Source organism: Carex rostrata, chromosome 1 (genome assembly GCF_964058835.1).
Source record: "Carex rostrata chromosome 1, lpCarRost1.2, whole genome shotgun sequence".
Lineage (NCBI taxonomy): Eukaryota > Viridiplantae > Streptophyta > Magnoliopsida > Poales > Cyperaceae > Carex > Carex rostrata.
The window spans coordinates 15,645,500-15,660,048 of NC_135918.1; the positions used below are offsets into that span (position 1 = coordinate 15,645,500).

The 14,549-nt window shown below is 32.4% G+C and overlaps 1 protein-coding gene across 1 annotated transcript in view; it reads right to left on the reverse strand.

Annotated features, from left to right (window-relative positions):
• Positions 1-399: 399 nt before the first annotated feature.
• Positions 400-14,549, reverse strand: part of LOC144560662 (uncharacterized) — a 32,913-nt gene continuing 18,763 nt past the window's right edge. Inside the window, exon 3 of the mRNA XM_078309920.1 lies at positions 400-452. Within this exon, the coding sequence (XP_078166046.1) occupies positions 415-452 (38 nt within the window). The 3' untranslated portion in view covers positions 400-414. The remainder of the gene's footprint in view (positions 453-14,549) is intronic.

Genomic DNA, 14,549 nt, shown 5'->3' on the forward strand with positions numbered 1-14,549 from the left:
GCACAATCATTGAATAAGTGTCTTACCGATTCTGATCCCATCTTACACAGTATATGTTAACCATATGCCAACCATGCCTGATCAGATTGTCAATTTTTAAGATCCTATTAAGGACGATTAGCCACCCATATACCTTCGTTAAATAACTTCATGCACAAACCATATTCCACATATACCGAACTTTATTTTATTTTATTGCAGACCATGAATTCGCATCTTCTGGTTTATCTAAAATTTTGAGTTGATGTGCGCAAAATTCATACAGTCAAATCATTTCTTCACGGATCTCAAAACACAACAATACCGACTAGCATTCCAACCACTGTCACCTTGTGTAGCAGTCCTACCACCATTCCAACCACTGTCACTTTGTGTACCAGGCCTACCACTGTTCCAATGACTATCACCTTGGGTTCAGGTACCAGGCCTACCAGCATTCCAACCACTGTCCCCTTGTGTCCAGGCACCAGACCTACCACCATTCCAACCACTGTCACCTTGTGTACCAGGCCAACCACCATTCCAACCACTATCACCTTGTCTCCAGGTACCAGGCCTACCAGCATTCCAGCTACTGTCACCTTGTGTACCAGGCCTATAGCCATTCTAACCACTGTCACCTTGTGTCCAAGTACCAGGCTTACCGGCATTTCAACTACCACATGAACCGCCCGTCATATTATCAGACTACCACATGAAACAATCAACAAGATATGTATAATGGATCAGTTACAATATGATTATGACTTATATGCAAACTGCAAAAATATTCCACTTGAAACATATCGGAAGAGCATTGCTTTTGTGTTTTTGATCTTTGCTATATTATTAAAGTGAGTACACCCACCGATTTCATTCATGCTGAAACAAAAAATATAAATGAATTGGTACCAAACTACTGATACCAATTCATATTATACATTGTGCATCTAATCCAACCTACAAACACATGTGCAATTTGTTATTGATGTTGTCCTGTGAGTGGTTGAGTTGTCATGTGAGAAACACGTGCAAAAACACAAGCATAAAAAACACGTGCAATTTTAATGACGTCTGCATCTGAGTGGTTGAGTTGTCTTGTGAGAAGTCCATTTGCTATTGATGTTGTGTCCACATTCACTTATTATTTGTGCCGTAGAGAGGTCTCAAAAATTTGGAAATTGTTTTTGCTTTTTAATTTTAGGTTGGACACCAATTTTTTAGCACAAATTTAGTCAGACCAGATATATGTTACTGAGGACTGATCGAGGAGGGCTCAATGTCTATGATCATTGGTATCATAATTAAATGTGCGAAATTTTAATTTATTCATGTTTAAATTAGGAGATATGAACTTTTACATATATTTAAATCATGTCAATTACATATATATATATTAAATTACGAGTTTTGGCTTCATTTCGATAGCCGTCAAAATTACGAGTTCTGGATGCATATTAAAATTACATAATTAATTTGTGTCAAAACTAATATAAATTCCAAATTATATATTAATCTATCAAAACTACATACTAATTATCCATAGTCTTTGTCTATTTTTAGAAGTTATTGATGAAAAAATACAAGTTAACATTCTTGAAAATAATAAACTTAATTAGTTGGTCAATTAGTCAAATATATTAGTTAATGTGTAAACTCTCTAGAATTGTTATTAATGTATTGGAATTCTCTAGATGTATGTTATGGTCTTCTAGGTTGTCTTGAAAGATTAAAATCGTGTATATGAAAAGAGAGAGTTAATGAGATGATTGAATGTCATTTAGTAATAGTGGAGTGTTTAGAAAGTTCCTATGAGTTTATATAATGTGTAAGGAGTCTTTTGTATGTAAGAGAATAAGACAGGAATAGAGAAAATATAGATTGAATAGAGAAATTTCAGAATATTGTCTCTCTTACCTCCACCGAAATATATATCAAACATTAACAAACATCACCTTTTGTTGTGAGAAAACAATTAATCGATATAGCAGATGAGGTGATGGATGTTACTCCGGATTTCAAAAGATACTATTAATTAATTAAATTTAAAATCTAAAATTTCAAATTGAATTATACTACATATATAATACCAAGAAAAAATTAATTAGTTTATCAATTTCACCTCCTATGAACCACCATGTTGTTTATCAATTTCACACTTTTATAACTTGAAGGTGAAAAATCATAGACATAAATGGATCAAATATAGATGGATATTGGTCAAATTATAATGTTCATTATTATTTTTAGGCACAAATAAGAATGCTCTAATAGTCTTAGATACAAGATATATTAGAAATTAAACAAATACACATACAAGCGGTATTGAATCACTAATACAAATATAGTTGAAATAATAAAACTTAACATATACAATACATGCGAGCATATTCCACATATAACATATATTACTGCAGCAGCTGATTGGTTCAAATTCTGAAGACTGATAATGAGAAAGTAGTAATTGTTTTTGTAATTGAACAACTAATGGACTTACAAACATACATCTTTTAATACTGAAAAGTTAAATGTTTAGGATGCAATCTAATGCTTGATCACTTGTCTGCGCAAAATCACAAGCATTGGGGAAACTATCTTACTGTTTTACTAACATTTTATTGTCAACTATCACTAGACATTCAGTAGGAGACAGTGTGGCCCATCACCAAATCAGAGTGAAGTTGCTGCAGAAGTAGCGTTGCCAGAACATTTTTCATATTAACGTGATTTCCTTGAGACTCTGGAGATAAGGGTAAAAAAGGAGAGTAAAGAAACGGTCAGTGAGGTAGTCACAACTTTGGGTATGCTTGTAAAGGCCATAGGAAAAATTGTAATTCTCTAAGTTTGTCGATCATCTTTCAATTCAATTAACAAGTTTGAGAATTGTTTTAGTTTAATGCTATATATTTCTTTAGCTATCTTTCTGTTCTAAGTTTCATTTGTTGCCTGTAAAACTTCTCTTTTTTTTTTTAATTCTGTTCAATGACCACATCACGCTTGTTGTTAGCTGTGATTTCTGGTACAATTAATTAAACTTTCTAGCTATAAAAATAACCTATAATTTCAATTCTTCTAGTTTGGAGTTTGCTGTGTTTCATTGTGTTGTTAATTAATATAACCTCTTTGCACATCTTTCTCTGGCTTTATACATTCCTTTGTAATGGTCTTTGTTGGTACATTTTAGATGTTCTATGGTGATGTATTTGGAAATTTGACGATTAAGGCACAGATTTGGAGCACAATATTAGGAAAATTGTGAAGGATAGCGGTGACTTTTTACAGTTAATTTTGATTAAGAAAATTGGAACATTGAGTTAATCAACTATTATCAGTCTTCACATTCGCAAAGAGGGAAAATAATAATATTTATTAAATTCACTATTTTTTTTCATACTGGCTGCATTAGGTTGAAGCATTTACTGTTACATTTCCTTGTGAAATGTTCTACTCATACTTGCACAAAATGTTTTTGAAGCATTCCCTGGTACATCACAAAGAGAGAAAAAAAAAAAAATTCTCTCTCATAACCAATCCGTCTTTCATAAAAATAGAAGATTGCTCATTTGATCAATCTCTATTTAAACTTTGGAGATAAGGCTCCACTCCATGACTAATTGAACAAAATTAAAATATTAGCTATATAAAGCTTAAGAATGAAAAATAAAAATGTCTATGAAGGAACTCCATACGAGATAACTAATTGATTTGGTAAAAGTTTAGATAAATTATAATGTTACAATTGACCCCTTTTTCATATATAAGCTGATTATACAATCAACTTTTTCAAATTCAACAAATCGTTCTAATTATTAAAATTATCAGTGCAACCATTATTAGTACAAAATTATAATCAACGATTTACTTTTATTTTCAACAATTTAATACTGATGATACTTGATACTGTTACAACAATTTATGTAAATCCAAATTTTTGCCGTTGGTTTTGTCTATAATTAAATTTTAATTTTCAATCCGGATATTGTATTAGGCATGGATGCAATACTAACACCTTCTACTTTTAATTAAGAATATTAAAAACAGTAATTTTTTAATCTTATTTAAATAGCTTGATAACTGAATAGTTTGAAGTACTTTAATTCTCAAGGATAAGGAGATTACGAAAATGTGTTGCACTGATCGGCGGTGTGAATATATAATGAATAATTATTTTTTGTACCCGTGCTACAGTATCCGGACTTAAAAAAATAATGTGTTATGGTCCCCACTAATTATATTGTTTCCACTAATTATTATTCTAAAAATATATTATATATATAGTCTAAACTAATTATTATTCTAAAATCCTAGCAGTACTCTTTCTCTATGGTCTTCACTAATTATATGGTTCCCCTTTCAATGTCCCGGCACTAATTCCGCGTCAACCTTTTTCTAACAAAAATAGTTGATTTCATAAAAATAAATACTGCAGTGCATAGATATAAATACTTTCTGTGTCTAAATATTAATACTTTCTGTGTCATATGTAAAAAATACTTAGATATTTATACCTTCGTATATATAAATACTTAGAAGATAAGATATTAGCACTTAAAAAAGTAAGATGTTAATACTTTGATGCGTAACTTGTTATGATAATCTTTTTTCGAGTTTCCCAATCATTCCCGTGTCAACTTTCCTCTAATAAACATAGTTGACCTCATAGGTATAAATATTTCAGTGTATAAGTATAAATACTTTCAATATTTAGATATTAATACTTTCAGTGTCATATGTAAAAAATACTTGCAAGTGTAGGCATAAATACTTGTACGGCGAGGTATAAACACTTGCGTGACGACGAGCCTGAAAGTACGTCGGTGGTCCTCGAGTACTGTAGCGCGAGTACTGTGCGGGTACTGTAGCGCGGGTAATGTTATCTTGGCGCTACATAATCCACAAAATAAATAATTGTTCACATCATAAGTATAAATACTTTTGTACATAGGTATAAATACTTCCGTTCATAGGTATTAATACTTTAGGAAAAAAAATTTCGGATTGTGCAGTTTCTGCAATCTCCACAAGAAGTTATATTTTAACATTTAATTTTCGGTGGTCCCCCCTACGAATACAGTGCGGGTGCTGTAGCACAGGTACTATTATCAGCTCCCATATATAATTGATTTATAAATTAACTGAAAGCTATAGGATGTTAAATTGTTAATTGATGAAGTCATAATTAATTTAGATTGCGTATCCTCTGAGATATCTCAACTTTTGAGTGACCGGACATGCATGTCCGGTGCCTAATCGGGGCCAGTAGTATTTGAGCTTCGAGATTCGTGCAGAACATATTTGAACAGTTCAGATTTTCCAAAAAGTCACGCAAAATATGAGATATCTCAGAGGATGTGAATTCATTAATTTAGGGGGAATTTCTCACGTGCTCGTAGAAACTTTTTCAAAATAGTAAATTTTCTCATAAAACATCTATAATATCTAATATTCTTATTAAAGCTTAATTTTTTTCTATCTTTATTTATTTATTTATTTTACTTTTTTAATTATTTTAAAAATCAATATACAAGTTTATCATTTAATCCAATATATAATATTTTTCTCCCAAATTTTTATTTATAGAATATTAGAAAGAAAAAGAAAGAAAACAGAGTAGAAAGGATGGTGTTCCTAAGCTCACCAAAGTGTTTGTGAGCTTAATTCCAAAATCTATTAGATTAACTTCAAACAATTAATCAAAATCGTTGAAACCGATTTACTTCATGAGTGATGAATTTACATGTAAAGATTTTAGATTTTAGAATTAATTTTGTATAACGTCAAGTGGTCAAAAAGTATTAAAAAAATGAATGCACTAAAATTAATTTATAAACCTTCTAAAGTCAAGTGGTCAACAATTTAACTACTGATACTTGATACTGTTACAACAATTTATGTAAATTCAAATTTTAGCCACTGGTTTTTTTCTATAAGTAGATTTTAATTTTCAATCCGGATATTGTATTGGGCATGCATGGATGCAATACTACCACCTTCTACTTTTAATTAAGAATATTAAAAACAGTATTTTTTTTTTTAATCTTATTTAAATAGCTTCCTAGCTGAATAGTTTGAAGTACTTCTCAAGAATAAATAAGGAGATTACAAAAAAGTGTTGCACTGATAATATGTAATATAGGATGTTAATTGATGAATTAATCAATGTAGGTGGGAATAGGAATTTCACATGTGCTCGTAAAAACTTTCAAAATAGTAAATTTTCTCAAAAAACATTTATAATATGTAATATTCTTATTAAAGCTTATTTTTTTCTATCTCTATTTATTTATTTTACTTTTTTAATTATTTTAAAAATCAAATATACAAATTTATCATTTCATCCAATATATACAAGTTTTTCAACGAAATTTTTATTTATAGAATAATAAAAAAAGAACCACAACATATCATGTGTCTGGGAAAATTCCATATATATTCTACGGCCTCCAAATGGCCTGGTGCCCCAAAGCCTATAGAGCCCAATGATATTTGATGGCTTGGGTATATATTAAATTCTCTGAGAAATGAATTGCTTTTATTTATTTTTTGTTTGATTATATTATAAATAAAAAATTAGTTTTTTCCTAAACTGGAGATTAGGCTCCAAAAATATTTGATTTGAATTAGTAATTTTGATTATATGTATGTGAATTACAGGAAATAATAATACCCTCTCTTATGAATAATTCATTTTTTCTATTATCTAAATATTATTATATATATGATGTTTTTAAATATTAAAAAAAAGCTAACAATTTTAAAAATCATAATAATACGTTATAACATAATAAATAAATATAGAATAATTATTTCAATCCCCACACTCTAGTACCCGCATTGTACCCCCATCTCTTAAACAGATTTTAACTTCCCATAAACAAACTTAACTAACTAGTTTAATTAAATTTATTCACAACACTGTGATCTTCCAAGTTTAATTAAATTCGTGGGTATAAATATTTGGAAGATAATAAATTAATACTTGCAAATTAAGATATTAATACTTGCATGTCTAACTTGATATAACTATATAGAGGGACCACTCAAACTACATGGGAGCAGAATCATACATGTTTTTAGAGATGAGTTTTTTTTTTCAATATCTTCCACATTGCTCACGAGGAATTTTGCGAATTTAAAACCATGAACGTATTCTACGCAATTTTATCTTTCAAATGAGATTCATAATGACGTACTTTCGGATTCATCATCAAACAAGTATTTATACCTCATCGTGCAAGTATTTATAATTATACTTGTAAGTATTTTGTTTCTAATCGTGGACCCCGCATCTCCGCATTATATTTCCCTAATCGTCCCTGCATCAACCTTTCCCTAACAAAAATAGTTGACCACATAGGTATAAATACTTCCGTGCATAGGTATAAATTTTTGTAATACTTGATATTAATACTTTTAAATGTCAGCAGTGTCATATGTGAAAAATACTAGGTATAAATACTTAAATGACGAGGTATAAATACTTGTGTGATGACGAGCTCGAAAGTATGTCATCATGGATCTCATTTGAAAGATAAAATTGCGTAGAAGACGTTCGTGATTTTAGATGCGCAAAATTTCTTATAGATCATGAGAAATGTAAATGAGATTGAACAAATAAAATTGAAGAGATAATGGGGAGATGAGAGTGCGGGTACTCATATCACGTCCCATAAATATAACATAGCTAACACGACCGAATAAAAACATCATCAACAACGTTGGAAATTTCATGCTGATCGGATAAATGACAAAAAAATTGTTGTAAATCCCAGAAAGATTCGCGCCACACGTGCTAATAATTTCAGATCACTCCGAATATATACTTGGATCTATGATTTTTATACTCATATATAACACATGATTAATGATTAAATAGAAGTAAATAGAACATGCTGCCAACCCGTGATTAAATAGTATAGACTATAGAACTATATATGCACATGCTGGCACTTGCTGCATGCCAACCCGTGAGTAAATTGAAGTATAGACAATACACTACAGAACTATACATGAATATGCTGCCAGTGCCAAATTAACAATGCTGCCAACCCGTGATTAAATAGAAGTATAGTCTATAGAACTATATATGCACATGCTGACACTTGCTGCCAATCCGTGATTAAATAGAAGTATAGACTATAGACTATAGAACTATACATGAACATGCTATCAGTGCCAATTCAACAATGCTGCCGACCCGTGATTAAATAGAAGTATAGACTAGAGAACTATACATGCAGATGCTGCCAGTGCCAATTCAACAATTCAAGTCATATCAAAGCAATTTGAAGGATTTACAATGAAATTCTCACTTCTCAATTCTCTAATTTTCAAGTGATTAACAATCATTCTTTGATAATAAAAATCATGTTAGTATAGAGAACAACCATGGAGCTCTACCTCAGGAATTGAACTAAGGGAAACATGATTTAAAAATATTAATGAACTAACAAAACTTCAAAATGTTAGTTCTTATGATGTGATGTCGAGTACTTCAGGGTTTAGTGCGGGGTATAATCAGCCACCATATGCATATGGATATGAAGATATTAACAATCCTTTATTTGGGTCTACAATATCTTCTTTTTTGGGTTCTGGACAACAATATCCCCATTTTTATTATAATACAGATGATGATGAAGTGATATATGCAGTTAGCACGACATAGTTTTTGGTAGTGAAAGAGTGTGTTTATAGTTTTAAACCTTTTATTATATTGTATTAGTGGATTATTTGATTGTAATCATTTATCTAAACATAAATTATTGACAAATTACTTTTTTATCAATTTTTTCTTTTTTTTAGTGTAAAACAAGCTTCTAGCTAGAAAGTCCAATTTTCCGATCCAAATCAGTAGGGACCGATCTTGATCCCAATACTGATATTTCCTACAGTATATGTATGTCTATATGTATATGTATATATGTGTGTGTGTGTGTTTGTGTGTGTGTGTGTGTGTATAGAGAGAGAGAGAGAGACTAATATGCATTCGGTAGCATATGGGTCGAAATGCATACAATCCAAATTTGAAATTTGAAAATCTAAAAAAATGATCTGAACAGATCGTCTTGTTCTCCATATTAATATGTGCTTGGAGACCAAATTTTACATTTTTCTGAATTTTTTTACTATTTATCAGGCCACTTTGAAAATTGTTGATCCAATGGTGGCTTAACAAAACAGTAAAATCAACAGCCACCGTTGGATCAGCAATTTTCAAAGTGGCTTAATAAATTATAAAAAAAATTCAGAAAAATGTAAAATTTGGTCTCTAAGCACATATTAATATGGAGAACAAGATGAACTATTCAGACCAACTTTTTGGATTTTGAAATTTCAAATTTGGACCGTATGCATTTTGGCCCATATGTTACCGAATGCATATTAGTCACTCTCCATATATATATATGTACTACAAAACATCCAAAACAACCATACATGTACAAAACTTCAGGCATCCAAGACAACCATCCAGCTAGTAAAGCTCCAAAGTCTTCAGACAACAATATTCATATTGACCAAGCATCCAATGTATAAACAACCAATCCCGATCGCTATAGCCCAATTCTGTTGTTGGAGTAATTGTTCTACTAAAACATTCGGAACAAGTGGTCAACACAGCAAAGTACCTAAAATTTCTCATTTCTCCTTTATCAAACATGAGATACCGCATCACTGTTTGTACCATGGTATCAAACCTCCAACATTGGACCTCAACCATCTCGAGAATTCTTCTGTCAAATGTTTCAATCAGTGGGACTCGAATAGAAGAATATTGCTAATCATCATTATCCTCGATCCAAAACTGCAACAAATAATTGATCAATTGATAACTTGATTTTTGTACTTTAAAATTTCTTAAAAAAAAACTTCGAACAAGAAATTAAAAATGAAGAGATATTTGGACCTAGCTAGTGGTGTTAATTAATTTTACCAAATTAACATCCAAATTAAATAGATCCACATATTATATTACAAAACATCAATAACATTTATAACATCCATATCCAAATTAAACATCCAAAACATCCAGAACATCCATACACATCTATATATAAACTAGCTATAGCTAGAAGAATGCTCTACAGGTGGAACCGCAAAGTCTTCCAATAACCCAAATAGGATTATATCTACCAAATAGCACATTTAGAAATATCTAGCCCCGATTGAAAATACCCACTTCCAGTGTTGGAAACATCAGTGTAGATTTGTGACTAGTAGCAGTTTTCAGATATGTTTCGTAGTTCCTATAGTTTCTCAGTTCCATGTTACCAAACATGAGATACTGTATCACTCGTTTTACGATGGTATCGAACCTCGTAAATTTAACCTCAACCATATTAAGGCTTCTTGTGTCAGATGCTTCAACCAGTTGGACTGGAACTAAAGTATTTTGCCATGATAGTTGAAAATCATGATCACAAAACTGCAACAAATAATTTTCTCATTGATAACCAAATCTTTACTTTATACTTTCTTAAAAAAACCCTCTAAAACATCAAATTAAAAATGACGAGAAGCTAGTTATATATTTGGGGAAAAAAAAAACTTACACAAAACTGATGTTGTACCACTGTAAGCTTTATCAAATTTGGACAATTTTCAAAGATCCAAGCTTGCATATCCAAATGTGAATAAGAACAGAGGAAAACAGTGAGAAGCGTCAAGTTCTCAAATCTAGGGTGATTTTTTGGCAACTCGTGGAAAAAGCAGTGCCTACACATGCTTAGCAATTGTATTAGGGACATAATTGTAATTAAGAATATACGCCATTGTATTGCACCGATGGCATTAGGTACATACACCATCGGTTGGGATATAGAACCGTTGGTGTTAAGAATATACGCCATCATTAAGAATTTGCGGAGCTGATGGTACATGTAATTTCAAATATTTATTCAGATAATTGACTCGATCAGTACCGTAGTTGTCAGTCCAACTTCACATATATTTTCAAAAATCTCTCTTTCTCCGCAACCGTAGATGTCGTTCCAACTTCATATATATTTTCAAAAATCTCTTTCTCTGCAGCGAGAAGTCCAAAGGTCTCAAAAAATCAAGATTTTTTCTCTCACTTGCACTGGGCGGCCACCCTTCCTGATCTTTGTCACTGAAGTTAAAGTTTTTTCCCCCTTACTCTCTGTTTATAACTTTGGAGGTTTTTTAGACTAAGAACTTATTTTGATATTTTTTTTTGCTGGCCGCCATGTCGTCACCACCTCACTTCCAGCGTGGAGGACTTCGCACAAAGGGAAAGCGAAATACCGTATGACGAGGGGTTGGCAAAAATTCGTCATTATTAGCAAGTTACATGTCATCAAGGTTAAATTCGTCATTAGTTTTTTTCTGTATTTTTGTTTTTTGGGATTTAACACAGAGATCTGTGTGCTATGTTAGCTAGATTTTTGGGTATTTTTTTTTGTTTTTTGGGATTTAACACACTGATCCGTGTGCTCTGTTAGCTAGGGTTTTGGGTATTTTTATTTTTTTTGGAATTTAACACATTGATTTGTGTGCTCTGTTAGCTAGGGTTTTAGGTATTTGTTTTTTTGGGATTTAACACACTCATCTATGTATACTCTGTTAACTAGGGTTTTGGGATTTTTTTTTTTGGTTTTTTTGGTATTTAAAACACTGATCTGTGTGTGCTCTGTTCGCTAAGGTTTTAGGGTTTTTTTTTTGGATTTAATATACTGATCTGTGTGCTCTATTGCCTTACTGGAAAATAACATTGAGTAATTCATTGTTTAAAGATTTGTATCAAGTCGATAGATATTGCAGCTGTAAAGTCCAAATCAGTGAAGTCAAAAGGAGCAAGTCAACATCCGGATGTCGATCCCTTGGACCTCATTCTGATAAGTCCACATCTCTTTATCTTACAAGTAACAACTGACAGTCGACTTTACTGTACAAGTAACCAGAATCATTGTAACACCCTTAGACTTGGTTGATTCATTCTACATGAGGTGAAGAGTTGTAATCTTGCGGTCAACTTTGGCTCTGGGCCAATGATTCTGGCCAAGGCTCAGGTGTTCCCGGCCATGGAATGTACTGATGAGGTGGTACGAGGGAGACCCCTCGAACCAATTCACATGCTGGTACAGGTGGTCTCGACCAATGATATGTATAATCTGATGCCAATTCTCATTTTCGACGTTACAAATGATATTGTTTTACTCTGTGATGCCTTAACAAATTGCATTCAATGGCCAAAGAACGGGATACAGTTGGATAGTGATGAGGTAAAATCAATAAACACAATTTTGGTTATTTAACAAAAATACACAATAATTTGGGCTTGCTACAGCTGAAAGAATGGGATATCTGGAAAATAGAAATGCCTAAATCCCAACAGCTACACTAAACTAGCTTACTCTCTTTATAAAACTTATGATAATGATACATCCATTGTGTGTGTGTGTGTGTAGATATAGATCAGGTTGTTGGATTTGGCAAATACGACGGTTGCGGATTTGGCCGCTGAAATGGTCAAGGAGCAGGGTTCTTTATCCATAGGCAGTCGGGAACTGCTTGTCACTCAGACGGAGTTGAAAGAACTGGGAATTGAATTCCAAATGCTACTTGACAGATATCTTGCTGTGCCAATGGATGGAGAAGCAGGATTCTTCTGCCTGTAGAACCTAGAGTGTTGCAGCCTCAAGGCTTTCAAATGTCAGTGGGTTTGCAAGATATCAAGGACCTGATGACGTACGGGGGGCTTGACGTCTCTATTCTACAAGTCTGGACATTGTGAATCTTTCGAATTTTAAAGGTTTTTATTCTTTCAGAAATTAACTCTTTCCTTGCAATTTCAAACTTGTTATTTTCAGGTATTGTAGGTCAATAATTCCTCCACTTGAGAAAAACAATAATAACATTGTTTTTTTCTAGACCCAAAATTTGATATGTGAAACATATATGACCCATTACAATGAAAGTGCTAAGGAGTACTTGGTTGATGCCTTGCTACAGAATGAGGCAAGGAAACTTGTATTTGCACCATACCACCAATAGTAAGATGTTAATTAATTCTACTCATGTAATTTATTGTCTGTTTTTACTTTTTAACAAGTTTGTATTGATTTTTTTTTATTGCTTCAATTGTAGTAACCATTGGGTGCTTCTCGTTATAATGCCACAAAGCTTTGCTGTATATAAGCTGGACTCGTTACCACATCCAGACAGAGATTTATTGTTCATTACATACCTTAGAAAGTAATTCAAATACATGTACATATTTTAAAACACAAAACACTGTGTTGTTCGTACAATAATCTTTTACGTCTATTTGACTAATTTGCAAAAACATACAATTATTGAATTTTACGATTTCTTCTATTTTGAGAATATGTAGGTCCAAGAAGAGTAAGAACTGTTGAATAATAAGCTTGGACTGAAGAAATCATGAAGACCTTTATCAAGAATACATATTGTAAAATCAAATGCTTGGTAAAGTATGTGTGAGGTTGATTAAATTGAGATAAAACGTTATGAACGTTTTTAAAACGTTGGTAACGTTTTATAATAATCAGAAGCTTCAAAAGAATCAAGTTATAACGTTATAACGTTATACAACCGTTGTAACGTTTTACAAACGTTATAACGGTTGATAAACGTTGTAACGTTTAAAAGCTACAGAACAACTGGAGTGCAGCTGTTCAATACAAACAATAAACGTTGTAACGTTTCTAAATCGTTATAACGGTTTTGAAACGTTGTAACGGTTATAAAACGTTATGTAACGTTTTTCTAAGCTGTCAGAGAATTAAAACCCTAAATCGTATTTGAATAAAACGTTGTAACGTTTAATAAAACGTTGGTAACGTTTAATAAAACGTTGGTAACGTTTTATGTCAAACAGCTCATTTTTGAGCTGCCACTATAAATAGGTGAGTGAGGTTTTCTTCTCACTCACCTCAGCCGACCCTAATTAATTCAAAAGTGATTTTCTGAGAGCTTAGCCTACTCCATTGTTGTGAGAGCTTAAAACTTCAAAATCCCTCAAGCAACCTCAAACCTACTTCACTAATCTTGTTATAGATTAGGTTAGAGTGATCTTTTGAGTGTTTCTCTTGTGTTCCTAGACAATCGAGACCTTGTTCTCATCTCTTTGAGTTGGCCGTTTGACTTCCCGCTTGGTGTGTAAGGGCTCAACGGTTCACAAGTTGTAATCCTTTCGTATTGGGTAATAGGAAGGCGCACCTCACAAGGTTGCGAAGCCCCGGAGACGTAGGCCTTTGTTTTGCCGAACTCCGTTATCACCCCGCGTGTCAAATTTCTCTAAACTCATCTATTTACTTTCAATTGCAATTTAATTTCAGTTTTTGAGCAATTAGAGGTGCCCCTAAGTGCAACAAAGTGGTATCAGAGCAAGTTACTCGAATTAAGACACACTTAATTGGAGATTAGATCAACTTGACAAATGGCACCCTATAGATCCGTGAAAGAACCCCTAATTTTTGGTACTACCACCAAAAATTTCATGCATTGGAAGAAAACCATGATTAACTACTTGAATATCCTTGAGGTGTGGTATGTTGTTGAAAAAGGGTATACACCAACATACACAA